Source organism: Doryrhamphus excisus, chromosome 8 (genome assembly GCF_030265055.1).
Source record: "Doryrhamphus excisus isolate RoL2022-K1 chromosome 8, RoL_Dexc_1.0, whole genome shotgun sequence".
NCBI lineage: Eukaryota > Metazoa > Chordata > Actinopteri > Syngnathiformes > Syngnathidae > Doryrhamphus > Doryrhamphus excisus.
The window spans coordinates 13,155,654-13,181,431 of record NC_080473.1 but is presented as its reverse complement, the minus strand read 5'-3'; the positions used below and the strand labels follow the sequence as shown (position 1 = coordinate 13,181,431).

The 25,778-nt window shown below is 40.8% G+C and overlaps 3 protein-coding genes and 1 long non-coding RNA gene across 4 annotated transcripts in view; 2 read left to right on the top strand and 2 right to left on the bottom strand.

Moving 5' to 3' along the window:
* clpb (ClpB family mitochondrial disaggregase) overlaps window positions 1–6,290 on the top strand; it is a 34,016-nt gene extending 27,726 nt beyond the window's left edge. Inside the window, exons 9-16 of the mRNA XM_058079437.1 lie at window positions 320–375; window positions 1,675–1,719; window positions 2,601–2,762; window positions 2,832–2,988; window positions 3,107–3,180; window positions 3,262–3,381; window positions 5,324–5,428; window positions 5,521–6,290. Of these exons, the coding sequence (XP_057935420.1) occupies window positions 320–375; window positions 1,675–1,719; window positions 2,601–2,762; window positions 2,832–2,988; window positions 3,107–3,180; window positions 3,262–3,381; window positions 5,324–5,428; window positions 5,521–5,718 (917 nt within the window). The 3' untranslated portion in view covers window positions 5,719–6,290. The remainder of the gene's footprint in view (window positions 1–319; window positions 376–1,674; window positions 1,720–2,600; window positions 2,763–2,831; window positions 2,989–3,106; window positions 3,181–3,261; window positions 3,382–5,323; window positions 5,429–5,520) is intronic.
* An 8,980-nt stretch (window positions 6,291–15,270) lies between these two features.
* phox2a (paired like homeobox 2A) lies at window positions 15,271–17,164 on the top strand. The gene is made up of 3 exons (XM_058079438.1): window positions 15,271–15,535; window positions 16,323–16,510; window positions 16,595–17,164. Exons 1-3 carry the CDS (start codon window positions 15,313–15,315, stop codon window positions 17,081–17,083), a joined length of 900 nt encoding a protein of 299 aa, XP_057935421.1. The 5' UTR covers window positions 15,271–15,312; the 3' UTR covers window positions 17,084–17,164.
* Window positions 17,165–18,790: 1,626 nt separating this feature from the next.
* Window positions 18,791–20,609, bottom strand: LOC131134468 (uncharacterized). The gene is made up of 3 exons (XR_009131398.1): window positions 20,029–20,609; window positions 19,418–19,545; window positions 18,791–18,987 (listed from the first exon to the last, which is right to left on the bottom strand). It is a non-coding gene; the product is annotated as an uncharacterized LOC131134468 (long non-coding RNA).
* A 110-nt stretch (window positions 20,610–20,719) lies between these two features.
* inppl1a (inositol polyphosphate phosphatase-like 1a) overlaps window positions 20,720–25,778 on the bottom strand; it is a 29,650-nt gene continuing 24,591 nt past the window's right edge. The window contains exons 24-27 of the mRNA XM_058079781.1: window positions 24,401–24,487; window positions 23,561–24,305; window positions 23,312–23,445; window positions 20,720–22,175 (exon numbers count right to left, since the gene is read on the bottom strand). Coding sequence (XP_057935764.1) covers window positions 22,079–22,175; window positions 23,312–23,445; window positions 23,561–24,305; window positions 24,401–24,487 — 1,063 coding nt within the window. The 3' untranslated portion in view covers window positions 20,720–22,078. The remainder of the gene's footprint in view (window positions 22,176–23,311; window positions 23,446–23,560; window positions 24,306–24,400; window positions 24,488–25,778) is intronic.

The window sequence follows — 25,778 nt, the reverse complement described above, 5'->3', positions numbered from 1 at the left end:
AGGGTTATACCCATCTGCATACCAAACACAAGACATCAATATCTAATATGAGCATTTATATGCTGAATATTTTCCAGACAATCATGAAGTGGGCTTCTAGAGATGATTGAAGTCTCTTTTTGTTTTGTAGAGGTTGCTTCTTGAGATTAAGGCCAGTACTTAAAAGACAGATGAGCCTTCTGTGTGGAATGACAACAATTTCCGAAATGTGCTCCCAAAAATCACAGATTGTTTTGAAGAATAGAAAATAATGTAATTATATGTGTGCTGGTGAATAATGGAATCATCTGTCTGTTTTGTCTGGTGCGGTGCGTTACAGGAAAGACGGAGTTGGCCAAACAGGTGGCGCGCTACATGCACAAGGACATCAAAAAGGTGAACACCGTCACACAAAGTACATAAGTTGCAGAAAAAGATAACCAAATTATTAGATACAAGGCTTTTTATACCGTCTATAGCAGACCTGGGCAAATTAAGGCCCGCGGGCCACATCCGGCCCTTTGTACGTCCCTGTCCGGCCCGCGTGAGGCCAATCATAAACACCATAAATTAAACTTTTTTTTAACTTTTATTTTGAAATTTTATTTTGAAAAGCGTTACGTCGCTACGTATGCACGTCGTAGACGTAGCACCTTCACTCGCGTATACACGTGTGTGAGTGAAGGTGATGCTGTTCGCGAGGTTATCCCCAAGATGTCGGCACACCCCAAGAAAAGAAAAGTTGATAACGAATGCCGTATTTTCAACAAAACATGGACTTCCAAATATTTCTTTACAGAAAGTAAAGGCAAAGCAGTGTGCTTAGTCTGTGGTACACAGGTTGCTGTGTTTAAAGAATATAATTTGAATCGCCACTACACCACCAAGCATGAAGATAAATACAGAAATCTGTCTGGTGAAGAGCGTGCAAGGGAGTCTGATGCATTGCTTGCAAAACTACAAACCCAACAAGGATTTTTCACTAAACTTCACACTCCCAGAGATGCAGCCGTCAGGACAAGTTATGTCATTTCTCACAAAATCGGCAGAAAAAGTAAGGCGTTTTCCGATGGAGAGTTTATTAAGGAGTGTTTATTGGACTCTGCTGCGCTGATGTGCCCAGAGAAAAAAGGCGCATTTGAGAACGTTTCACTCTCCCGACGCACTGTAACGAGGCGGATTGAGGACATCGCGGGGAACTTAGAGCTATTCAAAATATTTAATTTAAGTATTTTACAATGAAAGAAAGTTGGTGGCCCTCTGACACAATTCAGGCTTCTCATGCGGCCCCTGATAAAAATTAATTGCCCACCCCTGGTCTATAGCATACAAGTGTGTACGTAATACAGTCGTCTCTCGCCTATTTACGGTTCGCTCTATATGGTTTTTAAAAATATATATATTAATACATCATGCTGTTTCCTGATTGAATATAGCCTACAAATATACTATTCATAAATAGTATTCCTACTTTGTGGAAATTCACTTATCACGGTCTTTTCTGGATTCAATGAACCATGATAAATGAGGGATTACTGTATTATGTTTAATAAGTATATGGAATTAGAAGCACTAAGGTGGAAAAACAATACACCTGAATATAAAATATGATATTTAATTAGTGTATTGTCACTCTCCCAAGGGATAAAGTGTTTTGATTCTGTGTTGATTCTCTCAACCATTGTGCAATTCTAGGGGTTCATCCGGATGGATATGTCGGAGTTCCAGGAAAAGCATGAGGTAAAATGCGTTTTAAGTTATATTTAACATGTTTTTCATTTCTTTGTAGCATATGCACACCAAAACAGACCAGTCGACATCCAGGAGTGTGAAAAAGTGTTTGCCCTATTCCTGATTTAACTTTGACTTTGACTCGGCCACTTCAAAGTCTTCATTTCGGAATTCTTCAGCCATTCAGAGGTGGATATTGTCCTTTAGAACCCATGTTGGTTTCAGTTTGATGTCACGAAAGGATGGCCGGACATTCTCCTTCAGGAACTTTTGGTAGACGGTAGAATTCCTGGTTCCATTTATCACAGCAAGTCTTCCAGTATGTCCTGAAGCAGCAAAACAGCCCCAGACCATCACACTACCACCACCATATTTTACTGTTGGTATGCTGTTCTTTGTCTGAAATGGGGCGTTACTTTTACACCAGATGTAATGGGACACACACCTTTCAAAAAGTTCAACTTTTGTCTCATCAGCCCACATAATTTTCCCAAAGGTCTTTGGGATCATCAAGATGTTTTCGTCTTGGAACTCTGCCATTCCCAATGTCTTTCTTATGGTGGGAGTCATGAACACTGGCAAGTGAGGCCTGTAGTTCTTTGGATGTTTGTTGTGGGGTCTTTTGTGACCTCTTGGCTAATTTTGGTCGTCCAGCCACTCCTGGGAAGATTCAGCACTGTTCTATGTTCCAGAGCTTCATGGCTTTATAACCTTTTCCAGACTGATAGATCTCAATTAATCTCAGTTAAGTCTTACGGATCATCTGAAACATTTACGTAAGTGTGACAAATGTGCAAAAATTCAGGAACACTTTCACACCACTGCAAATCTGCGTTTGCATTCATTTGCAATGTTTTGGACTGTATCCTTTCCTGTTTCTGTCCCGTCAGGTAGCAAAGTTCATTGGCTCTCCACCGGGATACGTCGGACACGAGGAAGGAGGTCAGCTGACCAAACTGTTGAGGGCGTGTCCTAACGCCGTTGTCCTGTTTGATGAAGTGGATAAGGCTCACCCTGATGTCCTCACCATCATGCTGCAGCTCTTTGATGAGGTGCGTACGCGGAGAGCCAAATTAGCTTTCACTCTTAAATGACAACGTTTGTGCTGATTTCACCCTCAGGGTCGTCTTACAGACGGCAAGGGAAAGACCATTGAATGTAAAGACGCCATCTTTATCATGACGTCAAACGTTGCAAGTGAAGAAATTGCCCAGCATGGTCTACAGCTGCGGCAGGAAGCAGAGGAGGTCAGCCGCAGGAAGCTGGCAGATAATCTTGGTGAGGGAGCAACACAACACATAACCTTTGGAGCTGGGATAGGCTCCAGCTCACCAGGATAAGAGGTCCTGTCATAGTTCCCCAATAAAAAGTGACATTGAATTGTGGATTTCCTCAGAGGACGTCCAGAAAGGTGATGACATCAGAATCTCAAGGCAGTTTAAAGATTCCGTTATTCGACCGATCCTGAAGGTACCCTTTTTCTTGTGCGCTGAACTGCATGTGACCTGAACAAATCCAGTATCATTCCTCAAATTTTAATTCTTGTCTCAGGCACATTTCCGGAGGGACGAGTTTCTTGGTCGGATCAATGAAATCGTCTACTTCCTGCCCTTCTGTCACTCGGAGCTGCTCCAGCTGGTCAGCAAAGAGCTTAGCTTTTGGGCTAAGAAGGTATGGAATGCCACACCTTGCATCGCCTTTGTTTTGCACACCTTTCAGATTTCTATTTAGAACTAGATGAAGTCATTTCAGTAGAAATGGTATGTGGATGCGGAAATACTGAAGCTGAACTGAAATGTAGACTATGATGAAATCTATTCACCGACTGAAGATGGAACCATCAGTTTAGGAGACGACCACTGTACCTCCTGAGATACGTCACCATGTAGAATAATGGAATGTTACAGTTGGAGAATGTTACAGTTTGTTTTGTTTTTAACAGAATGGTGGGACTTGGAATCTTGGGAAGTAGAAACGCAGACTGAATGTTGAAATGTATGAAATAAATTGCCCATTCATTTTCAGTAGGCATGTATACATGGACCCAAATATTCCAATTCCATTCGGGTTATTTGCTCAAACGGAAAGATTCTAACCTTTGTATACACCTCATTCCGAAAGAAAAGTGCCAATCCGAATGAATATATAATCGGATTCACAGGGGTGGAATATTCCTTTCCCCAATCCGATTGAGGTATCTTGTACCCGCTCAATCGGAAAGTTTTCAGACTGCGTTCTTCTTTGTGGTGTTTTTCTTCTTCTGTTGTTTTATTGTCGGTTGGCAAGCAGCTTTCGTGTGCATTAGCGCCTTCTGTGGAACAGAATCTAAACCCTTCTATACGCCATTCACCAGTCCAGTTTTATTAAAAAAGAAAATACATATCTATATAAAACATGTGTCGAGCTTAATTATAAAATATTAGCAAGATTGAACTTTATCTTTTCCTGTTCACGGGTGCGTTCTTTCAGCGAATGCTGAGATATGACGTAACACGCAGCTCGAGATGTTCTTCGATTTAAAAAAATGGAGGCGAGCAATTGGCACTGGACTGCTGCGGAAAGTTTGTTTTTGATTCAAACTAAATTTCAAGACTGGACAAACGAAAAACTAGCAAAGAAAAACTCGAGGAAGTCACGTGATGTTGATGTTTACGCTTTACTGGGCATGCCCCATTGACTATTCTGGTTGATTATAGCGGCGCATGGAGACACAGGATTGGAATATTCCTTTCTATGTATACCATTGCTTTCGGAAAGGTCATTCGGAAAGATTCCTTTCGGAAAGAGAAAAACTCCTCATGTAAACGTGGCTAATGTCACAGAAAATCTGAAATTGTGGGATTTGAACACATATCTGATAGATCGAACATGTCCGGACAGAGCTGAACATTTCAATGTTGGATTGGTTTGGAAACATGGAAGGAGTTAGCAGACAATCAATAAAAGTAAAGTAAAGTAAAAATGCTCTCAGCATTCACACAATTAACAGCGGCATGAGTGGGTGCTCCTTGCACCCTGGATGATAAGCCTGCATGTCCCCTAGTGAGAATACACGGCCTCACCCACTGGGTCCTGCAGAATCTTTGTGCCTCTCTGTCACACACACACACACACACACACAAATCAATATAATGTGCCAGTGCCACTCGCTGTAATGTGATTACAGTCTTTAACATGTGGCGTCTTCATCAATATTTAATTATTAATATTACCGTCGGTGTCCCAACAGCCAACACAGCCCTGCAGGCGACTGATCGCAGCCTGACTTGTGACGCTCCGTGACTGTTTGTGTATGTGTGTATTAGTAGAAACTCACAAAATAAGGTTCCTGGTTCTAACATGGCATGATACAGTATGTGTATTCCAAGTATCCATAGCTGCCTCTTCATTGACCATAGTGTTAACGTGTAGCTAAATAAGCAGCACTGATCATTACTATTGATTGGTGTTTGATAAAAAAACGCATTAGGGAAGCGTCGATTAGAGCCAGTAAAAATGCTGCAGGACATCTTCTCTCTCCCTCCGCGTTCATCTCTCTTGTCATACTGTGTTTATTGCATATTTTTCAGACGTGACTAATCTGTCTTTTTTCCCGTGTGTGCACCATCATTAGGCAAAGCAGCGCCATGACATCACTCTCCAGTGGGATCGCCCAGTCCTGGACCTGTTGGCGGGCGGATATAACTTGCATTATGGAGCACGTTCTATCAAACATGAGGTACATTTAAAATACCAAAATGACCCCTGGCAGATGTTACTCAGTTGAAATAGACAACAAAGCAGCCGGCCTCTGACAGTTTCTGTCTTTAGGTGGAACGGCGGGTGGTAAACCAGCTGGCTGCAGCCTACGAGCAGGAGCTGCTGCCCAAAGGCTGCACCCTACGCCTCTCTGTCCAGGCCGAGAACCGCGAGGAGCGCGGGGCGGCCAGTCTACGCTTGGAGGTGGTCGGGGAGGACAGCTCATCCAGAACGCTGGACATCCGCCCTCCGCTCAGCCCCGAACATTAAGAGTTTGGAACGTATTTAGCAATAAAAAAAAAAGTACCTCTGATACTGCAACACATCACGGCCTCTTTTCTTTCACTACACACGTGCACTAGCAATATGGCAATTTTAACACAACCTCCAGGACGCATGTCTTGCACACTCATATATGTGCGTCGTTATCATTACAAACATGTTGTGCAAAGCATAAGCTAGTTGAAAAATATTAAATATTCTGTATATCATAGATGTGTGATATTCACTTTAATATTAATGCACATTGTACATATAGCAAGAATCCCTCACAAGCACTGGTTGATAAATATTACAATACAATTTAGCAGATGTACATCAGTCCAGTTGAATTATGGTGTTATATAAATACAAGTTTTATGTGACTTGCTTCTGATTATGCATGCTAATTATGAAGAGTTTGTGCTGTGTTGACATTAAGAGAAATTTTGCGCTGTGAAGAATAGAATATTCCCATTAAAGAATGGATCATAAATGTTTCAGATGTAATGGAACCACATTTGTCACCGTTGTGTGCCAACCTCTGTCGTGTAAATAAAGTCGTCACAACAAAAAGCTAATTCTTGTTTTTGTTCTGTATGTGTCACACTGACTGACACCGCTGATGGATGTGTGTGTGTGTGTGTCCCTGGGTGGGAGTCGTACTACAATAATGCCTTGTCCACCTTGGGAGACGACATGACAGGAGAATTTCTTTGGAATTCTGTTCTTGTCTTGCAGGGAATGCAGAGAACATCACATCCAGCCTGCTGCAATGCTTTTCTCCGTGGGGAAGAATTAGTATGCAGGGGGAAAACATTCATTCACTCCCTGGACCCCCCAACAACAAAACAATGTTTAGTCCTTGTTGCACTGTTGTGTTGGTCCTCCTATTTGTACTTACAGTATGTGTATGTAATGTAGTAAATGTAATATTTTAAATGATACAATACATTCTTACATGTGCTAACACCATCCAGCGCAGGTCAAAATATTATAGCATAGTATTGCAACTGAGGGTCATGTGGTTAGTGTGCAGGCCTCACAGCTAGGAGACCCGGGTTCAATTCCACTCTCGGCCATCTCTGTGTGGAGTTTGCATGTTCTCCCCGTGCATGCGTGGGTTTTCTCCGGGTACTCCGGTTTCCTCCCACATTCCAAAAACATGCTAGGTTAATTGGCGACTCCAAATTGTCCATAGGTATGAATGTGAGTGTGAATGGTTGTTTGTCTATATGTGCCCGAAGACAGCTGGGATAGGCTCCAGCAGCCCCCACGACCCTCGTGAGGATAAGCAGTAGTGAATGAATGAATAGTATTGCAACTGTATGACAAAGTAAATAGTAACTGTGATACAACAACTGTTTTTCCTGTTTTTATCAATGAGGTTTTTTTATACCTTTGACATTTTCTAATTCCATTCATTTTGGATTTTTAAACACCTGATAAATATGTAAAATGATTACATACTGTATGACTGACAATGATACTTAATACATATGGTTGCAAAAGTGTATGCAATAGACATCTTTCATGTCTAAAGTAGTATCAGGTTGTGCACTTTAGCTTTTTTTCAGCGTGTGCACGAGTGTGTGTTCATTTCCCCTCCCTGAGGATGAAGACGAGTCTTAAAGGGGTGGGGGGAGAAGGGGCTCTTAGTGTGTTCGTCGGGCTATTTCTGACTGCTGCCATTTCTCTGATTAGATTATGGAGAAACACAAACCTGGCTCTCCATCATGTCCATAACCTTCCTGCCGCAGCGCTTGCTCACTCGCTCGCTCGCCTGCTTGCTCGCTTGTGTGTGTGTGTGTCCATCTTCTGCTGCCAGGACAAATGGAGGCGGGTTCAAGGTGCTGGAAGAGATGCATAAGGGTCAAATGTCACACAATGCATCAGTGTTACAAGTTAAAAACAACAAGATGTTGCTATAATGCTAAAGTGGGTCCGTTACATAAATGCTAGCATCCTTATAGTGGGGCCAGTGTGTGTATTTGTGCACTGGCTATTGTTTGTTGAAAAAATATGCAGTATACTTTCGGTACCACTTCCTACTGTATTGTTTAGTCCACATTTAGTCCAGTTCAAATAAAAAAGTAAGCATAATTATTTTTGTAAAGAGAGAACGGATAGCGGAGGTGTGCCTTGTGTTGTGTCCATTGAGTGTGTAGGGGTAGTGCAGTCAGGTGGAGGTGGTGAATGATGGGACGACTGGATCATCCCATCATTATCATATCTGTTCCTGCTCTTAACACTGGATTTTCAGCCATGTCGCTCCCCTCCTCCTCCTCCTCCTACTACTCTTACTCCTCCTCCTCTCACTGAGGCCGGGAAAAGCAATCGATAAGCTTCGTCCAGCCATCTCTCACTTTATGAAGAGGCTCAGACATTCTTATATTGGGATGTCCAAATCTTTCCCACATACTGAATAGTCCAAATGTAATATTTGTAAATGTTGTCAACAGGCTCAGACTAATTAAATTGTGTTTACAATATGCAAATGCACGTCAACAGATTTTACTAATTCATTCATTTTCTACCGCTTTTCCTTACAAGATGGGTGCTGGAGCCTATCCCAGCTGTCTGTACACCCTGGACTGGTGGCCAGCCAATCACAGGGCACATAGTATAGACAAACAACCATTCACACTCACATTCATACCTATGGACAATTTGGAGTCGCTAATTAACCTAGCATGTTTTTGGAATGTGGGATGGAAACCGGAGTACCCCGAGAAAACCCACACATGCACAGAGATGGCCGAGGGTGGAATTCTACTCGAGTCTCCTAGCTATGAGGCCTGCGTGCTAACCACTCGACCACCGTGCAGCCACAAACCAGAACAAATAACTCAAAGTAGATAAGGACAAACAACCATTCACACTCACATTCATACCTATGGACAATTTGGAAACCCATGCACAGGTAGAACATCATTCATTCATTTTCTACCGCTTATCCTTACGAGGGTCGCGGGGATGCTGGACCCTATCCCAGCTGTCTTCGGGCAAGAGGCGGGGTACACCCTGGACTGGTGGCCAGCCAATCACAGGGCACATATAGACAAACAACCATTCACACTCACATTCATACCTGTGGACAATTTGGAGTCGCTAATTAACCTAGCATGTTTTTGGAATGTGGGAGGAAACCGGAGTACCCGGAGAAAACAGATTTTACTAAGGTGCAAAAGTTGTTTGATTTCAAGAGTTCCGTTTTTTGTAGTTAATTTGCTAAAGTGATCCTCGTAAGCCCCTGGTCGGGGTAGGGTCTCCCAAGTCAAACAGGTCCTATAGATGACAGGCCATGGCTTGGTCTTGAAATGCATGGCTTTGGCCGGGATCCATGGCTGACATTTCTGAGGTCGTCCAAAACAAAATCCTAAATTGCAAAGCTGTAGGGGTGAATGGGTTTTGTCCTGATTTTCTTCGGGCTCTGAATGTTTTGGGACTGTTTTAGTTGGCACATGTCTTCAACATAGAACATCGGCCACAGTACCTCCGGATTGGTATAGGCTAGGATTGTGGTCCCTTTTATCAAGATGATTAACCAAAGGATGGGTTCCAACCACAGGAGGATGAAATCCTCAACTGGGAAAGTCAATTTCTGAGTGCCTCTTATTGGCCGTCCGATTCTGCATCTGCACAATCTGAAATATGTTAAAAAACAGCCGGGCAGGGAGAGAAGGGGCTTTTTGCAGTTGCGCTGTTCTAAGACCCGCTTAAATGGTAGGCTGACAGGGAGTGTGATAAGCCCCGGACGTCTGTATTAGGTTTGTGGTGTCAGGAATACATTTTGGGCATATTGTGTTTTGATTTGTGTACTGATCTCTCCCACCCTCCACTCGACACCCACCAGGAACTCGCCTGCGAGTTTCCTTAAGTGCTGTAGAGAAGGGTACGACCTTTAGTCAAACCTACAGGAGGTGCAATGTGTTTTTTGTCTTGTTGAGGAACACTGAACCAGCTCTACACCCTTGCACTGGGAGTTCGCCCAACTGGTCCACTAGTGCTTTATGGACTTGGAAAAGTCACTCGTCGTGTACAGTGTCCTGTGTGAGTACGTTCATATAGCACCTGGTTCACTTTGCCAGCAATAAATCTACCCAGTTCCTGGTAAACAAGGGGTCCAGTTTGGGGCCTTAGGATTTCATATCTGTTTGTTTACAATGTGCAATTACTAGCTTTTACTGGGGCGGTAGTATGAAGTATGAGTATGAAGTTTTTTGGATGAGACTCAGCATCTACAAATGTGAGGTCATGGTTCTGTGTCAAAAAAGGGTGGATGGCGCCATTTAGGTTGGGAGGGAGGTCTTACCCCATTTGTTTAAGAGTAAGTGAAGCAAATGGGAGAAGTATCTCTCAAAATGGAGTCGCTGGCAGGCTTGAACCTAAAGCTCTCAACAATCAAGTCTCAAGTCTTCACTTCCCAACTGAGACTGCTTCTTTGTGACCCACACAGTGAAATAACGACGACAAAGCATATTATTCTTATTATTTCGCACTATGAGTATCAACTTTTTGGTCTTTTGTTACCTTAAACACCTCTGCTAGCACTAAAATGACTTACCGAGTGTCTTTGTTGTGGTGGTGCACGCGCATGAGTTCGTCACGTGACGCGCCCCTCTCCAGAGAATTAGCATAAAAGGCTAATAAAGAACAACCACCAGCAGCAGAAAAAAATCAAGTCTCAAGTCTTCACTTCCCAACTGAGACTGCTTCTTTGTGAACCACACAGTGAAGGAACGACGACAAAGCATATTATTCTTATTATTTCGCACTATGCGTAACAACTTTTTGGTCTTTATTTTTTACCTTGAACACCTCTGCTAGCACTAAAATGACTTACCGAGTGTCTTTGTTGTGGTGGTGCACGCGCATGAGTTCATCACGTGACACCCCCCCTCCAGAGAATTAGCATAAAAGGCTAATAAAGAACAACCACCAGCAGCAGAAAAAGAAAAACACAAGCAGTCTGTCCGTCATTCTTTTAAAGAAAAGGAACAAATCCATTCCGCCTAATTCGAACCTTGCTCAGGGACAGCTCGCGTGGCAGATTGCAGCCTAATTAGTTTAGCGGGAAATGTAATTCAATTAAGTTTCCACAGCTCGGCGAGGCCCGCCGCTGGGCTGCTTTGAGAGCTGCAGATCTAATTAGCTTGTTTGGAGAACATCTACCAGCACGTGCACGCGCGTGGACGCTCCAGATGCGTGCGCGTCTGCTCGGCTCTCCCGGGACCCGTTTATTTTATTTCATTTTTTTTTTATCTTAAAAAGCTTCTTTTTAAGTAACATGCCTATCCCCGTTAGCGTCATACTGCAGGACAACGGCCCTCCCTTCATGTATGCATGCATCATGGATGCTTATATGAATGATATTTGATTTTTTTTTTCAATAATGTGCACCGCTTCTTTTGGCTTTTATTCTTTCCTGCACACATAACTGTGGCAAATATTGTTTTTCAATAGTCTGGACACTATATTGCATGAAGATGTTATCTTACATTACATATTAATCCACATTAAAATGTTTTCCTGCTAAATTCTACAATAGTGTCGATGGTGGAGTGTGTCTGTATTTTTTAGTTTTATTTTTATACAAATGTTTTTTATTTGTTGTAAAATTACAACTTTAATACCTAATTATTACAACTGGACATTTTCAGCTTTATATCATTCAAAAGGGCCACCTTTTTTGTTAATATTATTATTTTTGATTGTTTCAAACGCACTACAATTGTCTTGCTATTTTTCTTGTAAAATGACAATTTAAATTTACATTTAATGATGACATTTTTCAATTAGTATGACTTTTATTCTGTTAAATTTCTTTTTGCCATTTTATCATGTATCCCCTTAAATTACAGCTTAATTCTACAACTATTTGCTTACTTTTTGGCACATTTTTTGACTACATTTTCAGCTTTATTTCTGTAAAAATGCCCTTTTTTCCTTCCTAATATATTACTATATTATTGTGCTAAAATTAGGGCCTTGGTTTTGCAAATGTACTACATTTTCAGACTATTTCTTCCTTTTATAATTATAACTTAACATTCATCACTTTTTTAATTATATTCTAGTAAAAAATATGTATTATACTATTATAACAATAATTATTACTGGATGACTGCTTTTTTTATTTTAAAAGGATATTTTTGACCAATAAATGTTACACAGAAAGACGTGAACGCACCACCATGTCTTTTAAACCTGTCTATCTTTGTACCATGCGTTTAATCCTCATTGTTGTTCTTCTATTGCTTCTATTTAGCCCCGATAAACCACAAATACATCAGACTCATTGTCATCTAATCATTTCCAGAGTGTTGATATCGTGCTGCACATTATACGATGCTGCTGCTGAACACATCAGCACACATCAGCACTTGAACGCAACTTGCTGTGCTGCTGTGCATGGTTGCTTGTCGTCTCTATAACGCGCTGAGAGGCGTGTGATGGTGTCCACGCAGACAGCGTCACGGTGCATTGCAGTAATTGGGAGCAAAAGATGTTTGGGTGGGGGGGAGACAAGGGCCCGAGACTGCATGATGTAGAGGGAAGGGGGGGGGGGGGTCCTTGCATGTAAACCAACGGCTGTCATCCATCAAATAGTGCACAGTGAGGGCTGTGCTGCAGACTCCTGCACTGATGGGTGACTGCTGATGTTATTTTACACGCCATTGAATCAATGTGTGTGTGTGTGGGGAGGGGGGGGGGGGGGGGTCCGCACAGACTTCATGTAAGGTCACTTTATATCAACATTGCATGGAAGACAGCAACACTCATAGTCATGTCAACTAGTCTCCACTGCTGCAGCTGATTGGACAGAATTCAATTCAATTTCATTTATTTATCGACAATAATAAACATACGGTAATGGTTATATTTCATTTCAACATGCATCAGATTACAATTGAATGCATCCCATAATCAGTTCCCAGTTCCACATGTCCAAAAGGAGTAGGAAGAAGCAAAGCTTATTAAATCCTACCCCTCCATCTGGTACTTTTACAATCAGTAACTGTTACATTTGTTCACTTCCTGTTTCCTAATACAATTTAATTTTTTTATTGTTTTATAATTTATTTTTTATTATTTTTTATTTATTAAATTATTAAACATATTAAACTTAATTACATTATATTATATATTAATTCATTTTTATTAATTAATTATTTTATATTTTTTAAGTACTTTTACAATCAGTAACTGTTACATTTGTTCACTTCCTGCTTTCATAATATAGTTTAAGGGTTTTTTTTTGTTTTGTTTTTATTTTTTTTATTTTTTGTCCAGTACCCAAGTACGAGGTGATATGACCATACAATGACATAATGGGTACCATAGTAACTGTCAATATAGTGATACATATATTGTTATTATATGTGGCTCGTGCAGGTGTACCTAATAAAGTGGTCGATAAGTCTTTCAAATGTCGACTTTACAAAAAAAAAAAGAAAAGAAAAGGATAATGTAATTATGTCAAATTCTGGTCATAATGCATAGTGTGATTAATTATTATTATAATAATTATTTTTGCACCTGCATCCATCAGGATAGGAAACAACTTTGCAGCACCTGGGGGGATGATGATGATGATGATGATGATGATGATGATGATGATGATGCATGTTCCTTCAGTTTGCATGACGGATGGAGGCAGGCAGGAATGAGTGACAGCTTCACTTTTGCACCACACACACACACACACACATACACAAAACATATTGTATGCACCCACCCACTAATTGTTTATGTTGAAATTACACCAGTCGTTCATATGTGAGGTATGGATTCCCAGAAGCGTTTATAATCCCTATATAGTCTCTCTCTCAGGGGCCCTCAGGGGCCTCTAGGGGACCATTGTGCCCCCCCCCTAACGTGTTGACTCAAACGTCATGAATGAAAAAGATCCACGTTACTGTTTCCGTCATGAATGTAAAAGTCCAAAGTTAAAACCTCCGTGAAGGAGAGGTCTCCCCCTGCGCTAAGTGGAGCACCAAAGGGCGGATTAGCGGCCGGGAAGAGAGCGTCCTGCATGCTTTGAAGGGATTAAATGTTCCAATGGCTCCCCCCCAAAAAAAGAAGGAAAAAAGCGGGAGGTTTGCTCTTTTTGTTTTTGTTTGTTTGAGTCGTTTAACTTTGGAAACTGTTAAATGTTCTCTGTAAAGTCACCTCTGAACCCACCAGACGGCCTCCTGGCTGCGTGGGCCTAAGATGCTATGATAATGCTGAGATCATATTGACAAAAACGCATAATAATAATAATAATAATAATAATAACACATTGAAATAATAATAATAATAATAATTAGCATGTATTTACCAGTATATCAAACGGATTAATTGATTAATGGGTGGTATTTTCAATTCTTATTTATTTTTTTAATTTAAAAAACAACAATTATCTCCATAATTTCAATATTATCATTCTAAAATAGACGCCATTTTAGGGGTGAGATGCAACCAAAATGTAATTCAACCTGATTTGTTCATTTAAGAAATGACAAATAGCAGTTAGTGCAATAGTGACATGAATTAATTTAATTAAACTCTATTTATTTGGGCCCCATAAATACCAAATAAACGTATAAAACATATTATAATAATTGTTATCCGTCTCAGCCACCAACAATTAAATACACATTGAATAGTAAATTCATAAAAAAAGGGAAAATGTGTCAGTTTAATGACAGGATAGGTGTGATATATGTGTGTGTATCTGTGTGTGTGTGTTTTATGAAGCGTGCAATATGACTTATCACATCTTATGACATCCAACAATAAACTTAAACCAATTTATGGGGCGTCAATGTGTTTACGGTGACTGTTCGCTAGTCTCTACGGCCACTCCTTTCTCTTCCTCTTTATATATATATATATATATATATAAATGTGTGTGTGTGTGTGTCAGTGTCGTCCATCCATCAAACTGACGCGCAATCTTGTGACGCGTCCGTAAAAGTGATCGGAATCAAATCAAAGCTTTTAATCTCAGCAATCACCCGTCACATCTGGAATTTCCCAGCCACATAAAGACCTCCCGCGTAGAATAAGTCATTTTATATAGCAGATAATAATAATAATTATTATTATAATAATAATAATGTCTAATCTCGCGTATGTGTATGTTGCTCCTGTTTATAATAATCGAGAAACAGCAAATGAACATTGGTTATTCGATGTAGAGTAAAATTAAACACGGTATTAAATGTGCTCACAATAACAGATTAACAGCAATTTCATATGGAGCGATGCCGTCCGATAATGGACTCACGGCAGAAACAATGACTTTCAATAGAGGTGTGGCGTTCTGGCGAGCGCGTGGGCGTGACCGCGAACCAGTAGGCGTGGCTATCATTGTCATGGAAACTAGACCACCGCCTCGCTATTGTCCCTTTGCTCTGCCAACTTTATTATAAGCGGGAGCAGAGCAGCGGCGTGCTGTCAAACGGACAGCGAGACCCACGCAAGAAGTAGCAGGAAAAAGACGCTGGATTGGATTTGATTAGATAGAAGGAAGACATCGCGGCTATTTAGCGGCAACTTTTGGGGAGGCAAAACACGCGTGGAGGAATAGCGGACACCACCAGCCGGCCGATCTCCATGTATAAGATGGATTACTCCTACCTGAACTCCTATGACTCCTGCATGGCGGCCATGGAAGCGTCGGCCTACGCGGACTTCAGCTCCTGCAGCCAGGCCAGCTCCTTCCAGTACAACCCCATCCGGAGCGGACCCTTCTCCAATCCGGGATGCACCCCGCTCAGCACGGCTAGCTGTACTCTGGGAGCCCTGAGGGACCACCAGCCGGCTCCTTATTCATCAGGTAGAGCAGACTTACCTGGAAAAACCAGAGCAAAAAAAAGGGAATTATTATAGTTCACATAATAATAATTCACATTCTCCGAAGACATAACTTTATTTACAAAGACAAAAAAGCTGAAATAGTGATTAATAACCTGATGCCTGCAGAAGCTGTTGTTGTTAGGCCTGGTTGTCTCGAACACTAATAATAATAATAATAACAATAATAATAATATTTCTGTGGAAATATATTTTATTATATTCATTTAGTGTCATAGTCAAATATTTCATTGAGCTTCGGGAGAATTTGTGTCCCTGTCGTTGTCAAATTTGCCATTTGGATATTTTTTTTCGTTCACCAAATTAAAATATCCATTCATAAAAATATTTTTTTTCTATTAGCATTTTGTATATGAGATGAAATTGTAAGAGAAATTAGGCTTTTTACTCCTACATATTTTATAAATAATAAAAATGAATGTAATCGTGTAATGAATGAATTACAATGCATTATTGTTGATTTAAAAAATATTTTAAAAAGTTCTGCTATTCGTTAAAAATCCAAAATCATCTCTTAACATCATAATAGAATCAACTAAAGATCTAATAATATACAATGTATACAAAACTGAATCAATGGCTTGACCCCCTTTAAAAAAATATATGATATTACACAATGTCACTATAATAAAGTGGATTATGTAAAATGTTGTATATGATTTGTATTGTGAAACCCATTTGGTTTCCTTTAAAAAGACAAAAATACATAAAGTGTGTATTAAATATAAATTTTTTTCTTCCCCTTACAGTTCCTTACAAGTTCTTCTCAGACCCTTCGGGCCTGAATGAGAAACGAAAGCAGAGGCGCATCCGAACCACATTTACCAGCTCCCAGCTAAAGGAGCTGGAACGAGTCTTTGCAGAGACCCACTACCCGGACATTTACACCCGAGAAGAACTGGCCCTGAAGATAGACCTGACAGAAGCCAGAGTACAGGTGAGATGATATGAGGTGTTTTTAGAGGACTGTTGTGTTGTAGAAGATGGATCCAGATCTCAACATGGTTTGTGTGTGTACCAGGTGTGGTTTCAGAACAGGCGTGCCAAGTTCCGTAAGCAAGAACGTGCCGCCAACGCCAAAGCCAACAGCTCTGGCGGCCCAGGGGGCAACACTGCTACCGGCGGTTCTGCAGGAAAGAAAGTCGGAGAGGCCAGATCTTCATCAGATGACGACGAGTCCAAAGAATCCACCTGCAGCCCCACGCCCGACAGCACGGCGTCCCTGCCCAGCTCGGCCAACGGCAACCTGGGCAGCCCCTCCAGCCTGAGCCCCAGCCCGGCTCCGACCAACAGCGGCTACGCCTCCAGCTCTCCGGTTCTACAGGGCCTCAAAGCGCCCAGCTGGTCCAGCCTGGGGCCATCTAACCCGGCTGTGGCTCAGCCCGCCGCCCAGACGCAGGAGATTCTGAAGGCCTGGCAGCCGGCGGACAGTATGACGGGGCCTTTTGCGGGAGTCCTGTCCTCGTTCCACAGAAAACCCAACGGCACCATCAAGACAAACCTGTTCTGAAGCACACAGAAGGAGCAAAATCAATAGAGATCTTCTACAACTTGGGACAGTCGGGATGTTTTTTGGGGGCTGATCTGACTCAAACCTCATCTGTCACACACACACACACACACCCTTGTGCACTCGCCACACTACAATAGTGCTCATGAGCATGCTGGTCGGGTACCGGTTCTAAGCAGAAGTCCACACATTACGACTTCCTCAGAGCACAGAAGAAGGAAGAGGAGCCCCTAAATCCAATTAGAGGAGACCCTCACTTCATCCCTTCCTGCCTCTTTACTGTAACAAGCCCCCCTGACCTTTCTCAGTGTGACCACCCCCCCCTCTCCTGGTGCTTGCAGGCCCATCACATCCAACAGTAGCTACTTTGTTCACATGCAGTAACTTCAGGCCACTTTTTAAGCATTTTTACATGTTTTTTTTTTACTTACATGACTGAAGAGTGTTTCCTGGTCACCCCCCCCCACTCCCACACACACACAGTTGATGAGTCAGCTCTTTTTTTTCCTGAAAAAGACAGAAATAAGTAGTGACAGATGAGGTTTCTACTGTGTTCCAGATATTAAGAGATGGTCCTCTTCTCCTCAACAGACTCATACTTCATCTCTTTGCCATGACTGCGGTATCTACTGGAAAAAAAGGGACAATATTAGTATTTATTATTATTTTTTAAATGTGTCACCATAGAATTTTCTTTAAAAAAATAAAACGGCTCATGAAATTGTGTGACTAAAATCCTGTAATAATATAAAATATGAAAAAAAAGACAACACATTTTGGTTTTTCCAAATTGATTTCTGTTTCACAGAAACTACAGTGAACGACACATTATTATAGCACTACTGATTATTCTAATAAATCTACATTATGGAAGCACTACGTGATGTGTTTAATGACCTCTTATTGTGTGTGTGTTTGTGTGAATGTTAAATATACACTACATGAACATATCTACTACAAAGCTTCTCCCTTTAATTCCCTGGGATAGATCTACAGAAACATGGTACTTGAACGCAACAGATCAGATTGGAAAGGCAGCGTTTTGGTGCATTTACATATTTTGTACGGATAATATTTCCGCTTTATTCTTGTAAAGTCAGGTCTATTGTCTATTGTAAAATTCTGACTTTATTCTGGTAAAATTACTGTTTTTTCTCGGTTTTACTTTCATTTTTAATTTTCTTGTTTAATTGTATTTTTAGAATCTACAGCCGCGGGCAAGCAAATGGGCCGCACTTCGGACACCTCTGGATTAGACTATGCAAAAATACAAATACATATGCATACACAACACTAAACACACTTGAAGCTAAATGAAACAAACTGTACGTTTCACTCTTAAAAATGCTGGGTTAAAAACAACCCAATCTGGGTTGTTTTCCAACCCAACGCTGGTTAAATATAGGACCAACCTCGCGTTGGGTTATTTTAACCCAACAAGTTGGGTTGGTTCTCTTAACCCAACAATTGGGTTGTACATTGGGTTGTTCAAATGACCCAACGCTGGGTTCATATTTACTACACGGCTGGGTTATTTCAACCCAGCAAGTTGGGTTGCCAATATACCATATATATTTATATATATATATATATATTTTTTAATTATTTATTTATTTTTATTGTATGCTAATACTATTAATAATATATTACAATGATAATGACACCAATGTAACAATAAAATATTTATTAAAATTCAACATTTCCAGAACATACAAATATAACAACTCACAACATTTCCTTCACATATGAACAAATTATGTACAAAAAAATAACATTTTAAGAACAAGTGAGGGGGACAGCTATGAGAGAGTGATATATACATAGAACAAGAGGCTCTGTGAGCAGCAGCACAAATGGGTAGGCGATTCTGCCTGCTGCAAGTATTCCACCATGTTAGCTCCGACCTATGATGAGAAAAGAAAAAAAGGTAAGTATTTTTTAAGTATTTCTAGCAGTGCAGAGCAATTGTCATCAGCTCTCTACTGAAGCTATTTCAATATATATTCTACAGGGAGAAGTATGACACCTGTAAATTCAATGGAGTGTTCAACAATTTATTCAGGGGGTTTGGCCAGTCTTATGTTTGGTCTGTGGTTTATACGTCACACATCACTATGGAGTAACAACTGACACCAAGTTACAACTTGTAAGAATAGTGCTTCATGAAATGAGAAACACAGCCAAATGTTACGTTGTCACACATTCCACGAAATACAATCTTTTCAAGTAGCTCCTCATAAAAAGAGTCCTTCTTTAAAACTGTGTAAAAGAACAACTGGAGTCATTTCACAATTCATTTACATTTTAATTTCTATTGAAAGGTAAATTACTTACGGGCTTAACATCGATGAAGGCTCTCTTCACCTCCTGAATAGTCGCCCGGACCAATTTCCTGCCCTTTTTAAAAACAGGCGGAGGGAGCAGGATGGGCAGAAGCGTCAGGGCGACTTCTCCCCTGGCATCTGTAGGACAATTATGGGTGTCATTACCAGATTGTTGAGAACATGAGTTTTAAATAATATAATATAATATTACAATTTTAGATAAAACTGTCTTGTTTTCAATATGTCCCACTACTGTGCAGTGTTGTCGTATTGCAATCAACCCTAACATAATATTAAGAAAATGTCTCGATTATGTTTACTTGGTCTATTTTAAAACACAAAAACACACCCCAAACATTTTTTTACCAATTGGGATCATAATGTGTACCATAGAGGGTTTGTCATCATTGTCTAGAGCAGCGGTGAGCAAATTTTTTGACTATAACAGCAATATATATTGGAATCACAAGATGGATCACAATCAAAATCAAATCAAAATTTGGGTATTGGTACAAGCTACAGTGACTGACCCACCGCCATTTCTTATGTATAGAACATATAGTAGGCACAGTAGCTACTGTAAAACAATACCCATAAAATGAAGGCATGAAGATGACTTACCTTTCAATCAGCCCTGGTAGCTGCCACTCAGTCAAGTTGGAACTGATAAACTCATCCATAGATGCTTTTCAGCGAACTGAAACATCACAAAGAGGGTCCATAAGAACAAACATACCATGAAATGAAATAAGATTCAGTAGTCCAAACGTATTCTCCACATTTATATGCGACTTACAAAACTGTCGTCGAATTCGCGCCCAAACTAGTTCAAACTGTAAGTATACAGTGGACTATCGGTGGCTAACGGAAGCCCGCTAGCATGCAGCAGTCTAGCGTAAAAAACACCGGTTCATCAGCACGCTCGTATTAATTCACGAGATTCTTTAACTTGATATCACATAAAATGGCAAATTGACGAGATAACTGACGTTGTCCTCATAACTATCACACATAGTGCATGTCTCTTGTAACTTCAACAACATAGTTTGGTTCCTACATAGCTCGCCAGCGAATGTGTTCGCTTGCCACTTTTGGAGGGAATGGAAGTTTGCTTTACCGATCCATTCCCGAAGCTAGTACTCAACAGTGCTTCACGAACTTACATTTTAAAAAGTTTATGAAGTTTTATATAATAATATAAAGTCAATTCTACGGTAAAACAATAGTGGGCATGTAACAAACCTTGCTCCGTGCTGAAATTCGTCTCCTCAGATGAAATGTGGGGTCCGAACGAAGTAAGTTTGTGGGCGGGGCTTTGTTACTCGTGTTCAAAATTCTACCCAACGCTTTGGGTTGTCCAAAATAACCCAGCACAATATAATGGAAATCACAACCCAGCAGCAAATAACTCAGCACCCAACAGAGATAACCCAGCGAATTGGGTTCTCAGAATACCCAACTCAATAAAAATAACCCAATTAAATGACCCAACAGGCTCAACCCAGCGATTGGGTAAAAAAAATAACCCAGCATTTTTAAGAGTGTTTGAACAAAAGTGTGTATTATGTAAGAAGTGGAAATCTCACAATTTTATTATTTTAACAAGGGTTAATTTGTCATATCCCTTAAAACACTGCAATGGCTTTTAAAGATCTAAAAAATATATATTGTTTGTAGTAACAACACTGTCATTATGAATAGTTTTTAAAGAAAATGTACATTATTGATTACTAACCAAAGTGAACGTCGTCATCAGGTTTCCCTGTCAGCGGCTGGTTGAGGCTAATGCTGTAACAGCACCATCTAGTGGTCGAATCAGGGAACATCAACAACACACTAGGGTGAAAAGGGCAAGAGAAATACTTTTGTTATGTGACAAAGCAGTTTTTGTCAACCAAAAGTTTCAAGACATCAGTGTGGTTTATTAAATCCTTACTTATTTGAATGTTAGAAAATTAGGTATGAATAAATATGACCTAAAGTCCCGCGAATGTGGGTTGTGCTGTCACAGTGAAATAGTGTGGACATGAGAAATGAAACCTTCAGAACATGAAATGCAAACTGCGAACCGCAGCGGACCTTGCATACACTTTCAGGTCGGTATTGGTTGGCACTTTTTCCCTTTATCCTTACAAGAATATTTTTTTAAACTATAAATACACATAAACACTCAAACAATAGGTAGGCTGGTCATATCAGCACTGAAACGGACAAGAATAAGTTCAGTCCACTTTAGGTAGGTCCTTGATTCACCATCTCAAAGTAACCTTCCACTTTCTGTTTGCGTCTTTGTGGTTTGACTTTTAACTGGAGTGACTTCCTCCACATTGCGGCCATTGCTGTGGAAAAACCTGAGACATGCCCCCGCTTTGTGTCTTAAATGTTGGCACTCGGTCACAAAAGACACCATAACACACTTGGAAGAGTCCTGTGATGTCCTAGTTCTTCTCGCTAGGTTTTTCGAGCAGAAGGCCATGCTGTGACGCCGCATCCCGTCGACTCCGAATAAGGCTACGTACGACTACAGCAACAACCGTTGACCGCACCTCTGAAAAGACATTTGAAATGATAGAGATGAAGTTCATGTTCTCTCAGGAGGCAATGTCGGACATCGGATGGCACAATCCCCACTCGGGGCTGCTTTAGAGAGCGGCCGTGACGCCGTTGTGGTCTACAGTTTCTGTTGTTGTCTGAGACTCTCCAGCAGGATACGCTTGTGAGAGGGGTCGAGCACCCCTGCCTCCTCGAGGTCCTCCTCTGTGATGTCACTGCCAAATAATAGAACAGTGTTTTTATTAGTTCCCATTAACAAGTTGTGTTTATTGATTTTTCTATTACAACAAAACAAGTGTTATTGAATTGACATTAGTTATTAACAAAACAAATTCATTCAGCTGGCCTCAGTGGTTAGCAAAGACCTGGGTTTGATTCCCCCCTTCTGCCAGTCCCCTGAAAGTGTCCCTGAATTTTTTTGGTGTTTTAATGAAATTTCAATTCAACTTCAGGAGTTACATTTTAGGGTTTGATAACAGTGCCACCATGTGGCTAATAAAATAATAACACAAGCAGCACAGTAGGTCTAAACCAGGGGTCTCAAACTCAATTTACATGGGGGCCACTGGAGCTAGAGTCTGGGCCGCATCAGGTTTTCCAAAAAAAAAAAAAAATGCATTTATTAAAAACAAAAAAATGACTAAACTTTGCTCAAATATCTTCAAATATCTAAAATCAATCAATCAGTAATAAATAAATAAATATAATAATAACAATAAAACGGCAAATAATAAAAACTTAAGAAACCACATATAGTTGGTGGGTAGACAAATTATTTTTTTCAGATTAAAATTAACAGAGCATTATTAGAGCCCTGTAGACATGACAAAACACGACTATAGTCACATTTATACTCTTTTTATTTACAATATATTGGCAACTGCAGGGTCTTGAGACACATGCTAACTCGCAAACTAGAGAGCTAGCGACCTAAACGGTAGCCTTCAAGTTATTTCCTTTAAACTTAAATAGCCAAAAACTTACCACTTCCACACGGATAGGGAGGATAACATGATAACATGAACATTAATCAAACGTAATAATTTTTTCTGGGTACATGATACCATACAGCATTCATATCAAACTTGCGCGGGCCGCAACTTACATATCAAGGCGGGGGCCTCAAACTAGCGTCCTGCGGGCCCCAGCTGGCCCGCGGGCCGCATGTTTGAGACCCCTGGTCTAAACCCTCAGGCAACATTTTTGTTCACCAATGTGATTAAAATATTGCAGACAATTACCAACATCATATTTTCATTCCAGCGATTTTAAACGAGTCCCTTTGAATACTTGTCCATATACTGCAATAGTAATGTTACTCTTATAATCTGACTGTTATACTAGCATGTACCTGAGAAACTCCAGGTCGTCCCAGCCGTTGTGCAGCAGTCCCTGCTCATATCGCTCAAGTCCCAGTCTCTGCAGCCATTCCCCCACGGAAGACTCCCCCACGGACAAAGAGGAGCTACTGCTACCCCAAAAAGCCTGAAAGAGAAAAAGGAAACTAAGGATGAATTAAATTCCAGAAAGAAGAAGAACTGCTTTTTAAAGTAACATTAAAGTATCCCAAGTGAAGAATATGATCATCTTAACATCCAACCTCCTCAGGAAGGTCCTCAGCGATACTTTCTGTGATGGCATTTCTGGGTGGGAAGGTCCGGCAGGCCTCCAGACCTAAACCCAAAGCCTGCCCCCTGAGGGGAGGAGGTGCAGAAGGAGCGCGTGGAGGTTGTCCAGAAAACTCGCTCTCACTTAGAGTCTTTGCCATCTGAAGCACAGAACAAGACTGATCGTCCAGTGCGCCTCCTCCTCCAACGACGGCACCGCCTCCTCCTCGCCTGAAACTTTCTCCAATAGCCAACGGAGAACCAGGACCGGCTGCAGGGATCTTGACCTCAGCTAGATCTGGGTGAAGTGGGCGAGGTTTTAGGAAAGGTGCCTCTACAGTCATATCCATCGCTCCCTTCGGAAGAGGAGGGGGTGGGAAATCCGGAGGAGGGCGATTGAGTGTGCTCCCCACCGTGGCTCCCCCGTGTGCTCCTCCTACACATACTCCTCCATCGTCCTCTGAGGAGCCCTCCTCACTGATGGCACGCACAGAGTGACCTGTCATGGGTCTGCGTGGGTGGCATTGTGCAACGGGGGTGCAAGGGGGTTTGGTCCGAGCTACAGCCACAGGAGGGAGGGCTTTCGTGGCCTGGGGGTTGGGGGTGGCGGATGATGGGAGAAGCTCAGACGGCATAGCAGCAGCCGACTGATTGGGAACACCCTCCAAAATGTAGTAGGCGGGGTTATTGTAGCTGTTCTTGCCAACAGATGGATCACCATCACAATCCTGTTTAGGTCTGAACAATACACACAGGAAGACGATTACTTTTGGCATTTACGTATCTGAGACGTATTTGTTGCAATCGACACACACACACACACATTTACACACCTTGCAGCCGTTTCCTCCTTGCTGGTCTTCTCTGCCTCTTCACTGACCTTGCCCAGCTCCCCTAGCTGCTTACGAACCAAAGGTGGCCTTCAAAACGAGACAAAATTGCGACAAATTATTATATTTCTGTTGTTTTTCCCCACTATATAAACCACATGTGATAGAAACTGGATAAAATGTGGTCTATCATAGAGATTTCAAACCTAAAAGACATTTTATGAGTACTGCCCCCCTGATTGAAGGTGTTCAGTCATCATCATAATAACATGGAAAAAAAACCTAATTATGTATGTCCAACATTATATTGCATAATTACACTTTTGCACAATGGAAGCTCTCAAAAATGACATAGTATGTTTCTGTAAAAAAAAATACATATGATTTTCTTAGGGCCTATGTAACCTGTTTTGAAATGGTAATGGTAATGGTTTTATTTCATTTGAACATGCATCAGATTACAATTGAATGCATCACATAATCAGTTCACAGTTCCACACGTCCAAAAGGAGTAGGAAGAAGCAAAGCTTATTAAATCCTACCCCTCCATCTGGTACTTTTACAATCAGTAACTGTTACATTTGTTCACTTCCTGCTTTCCATAATACAGTTTAAGGTTGTTTTAAAAAAAAAATAATTTTTTAAAATTATTATTATTTTTAAATAATGTACCTCGTACTGAAGTACGAGGTGATATGAGCATCCAATGACATAATGGGTACCATAGTAAGTGTCAATATAGTGATATATATAGCACATCATGACTGGTTCAAGACTCTTCATCCTTGTATTTAGCAAACATCAACTGCTTGTATTGTTTCTTGAATTGGCTCATCGTTGTGCATTGTTTGAGTTCCTTACTCAATCCATTCCATAGTTTGATTCCACATACTGAAATGCTATGGCTTTTTAACGTAGTCCTAGCATAGAAGTGTTTCTAATTTAGTTCTTCCCTGAGATCATATTTCTCCTCTCTTGTAGAGAAGTATTGGATGACATTTTTAGCTAATTGGTTATTTTTAGCCTTATGCATTATTTTAGCTGTTTGACGATTAACGATATCAGCAAGTTGAAGTATTTGTGATTTTAGAAATAGTTCTATTATAATTTATATGTCATTATGATCTATACTGTTATCACAAGAGTTTACTATGAATATAACTATATGAATATTAGTTCATATTCGTCCATCTAATCTATCCTTTTTTTTTATACTTTATTTTTCAATTTTTTTTTTAAACAAAACGTCAAGAGCAATAAAAACACACTCAAAAACAAAAAGGGGGCACTGGACACACACACAGCACACAATTTGGCTATCCTACATTCGCTGTCATGGTGCAATTCGAGTCATTTCCTTGATTTTTGTCCGTGAACATTG

What these genes read in the sequence shown, in the direction of transcription:
- phox2a (XM_058079438.1), top strand. Translation starts at nt 15,313, where the DNA reads ATGTATAAGATGGATTACTCCTACCTGAACTCCTATGACTCCTGCATG. An exon ending in GCCGGCTCCTTATTCATCAG is followed by an intron (nt 15,536 to 16,322) that starts GTAGAGCAGACT and finishes TTCCCCTTACAG; the next exon opens with TTCCTTACAAGTTCTTCTCA. An exon ending in TGACAGAAGCCAGAGTACAG is followed by an intron (nt 16,511 to 16,594) that starts GTGAGATGATAT and finishes TGTGTGTACCAG; the next exon opens with GTGTGGTTTCAGAACAGGCG.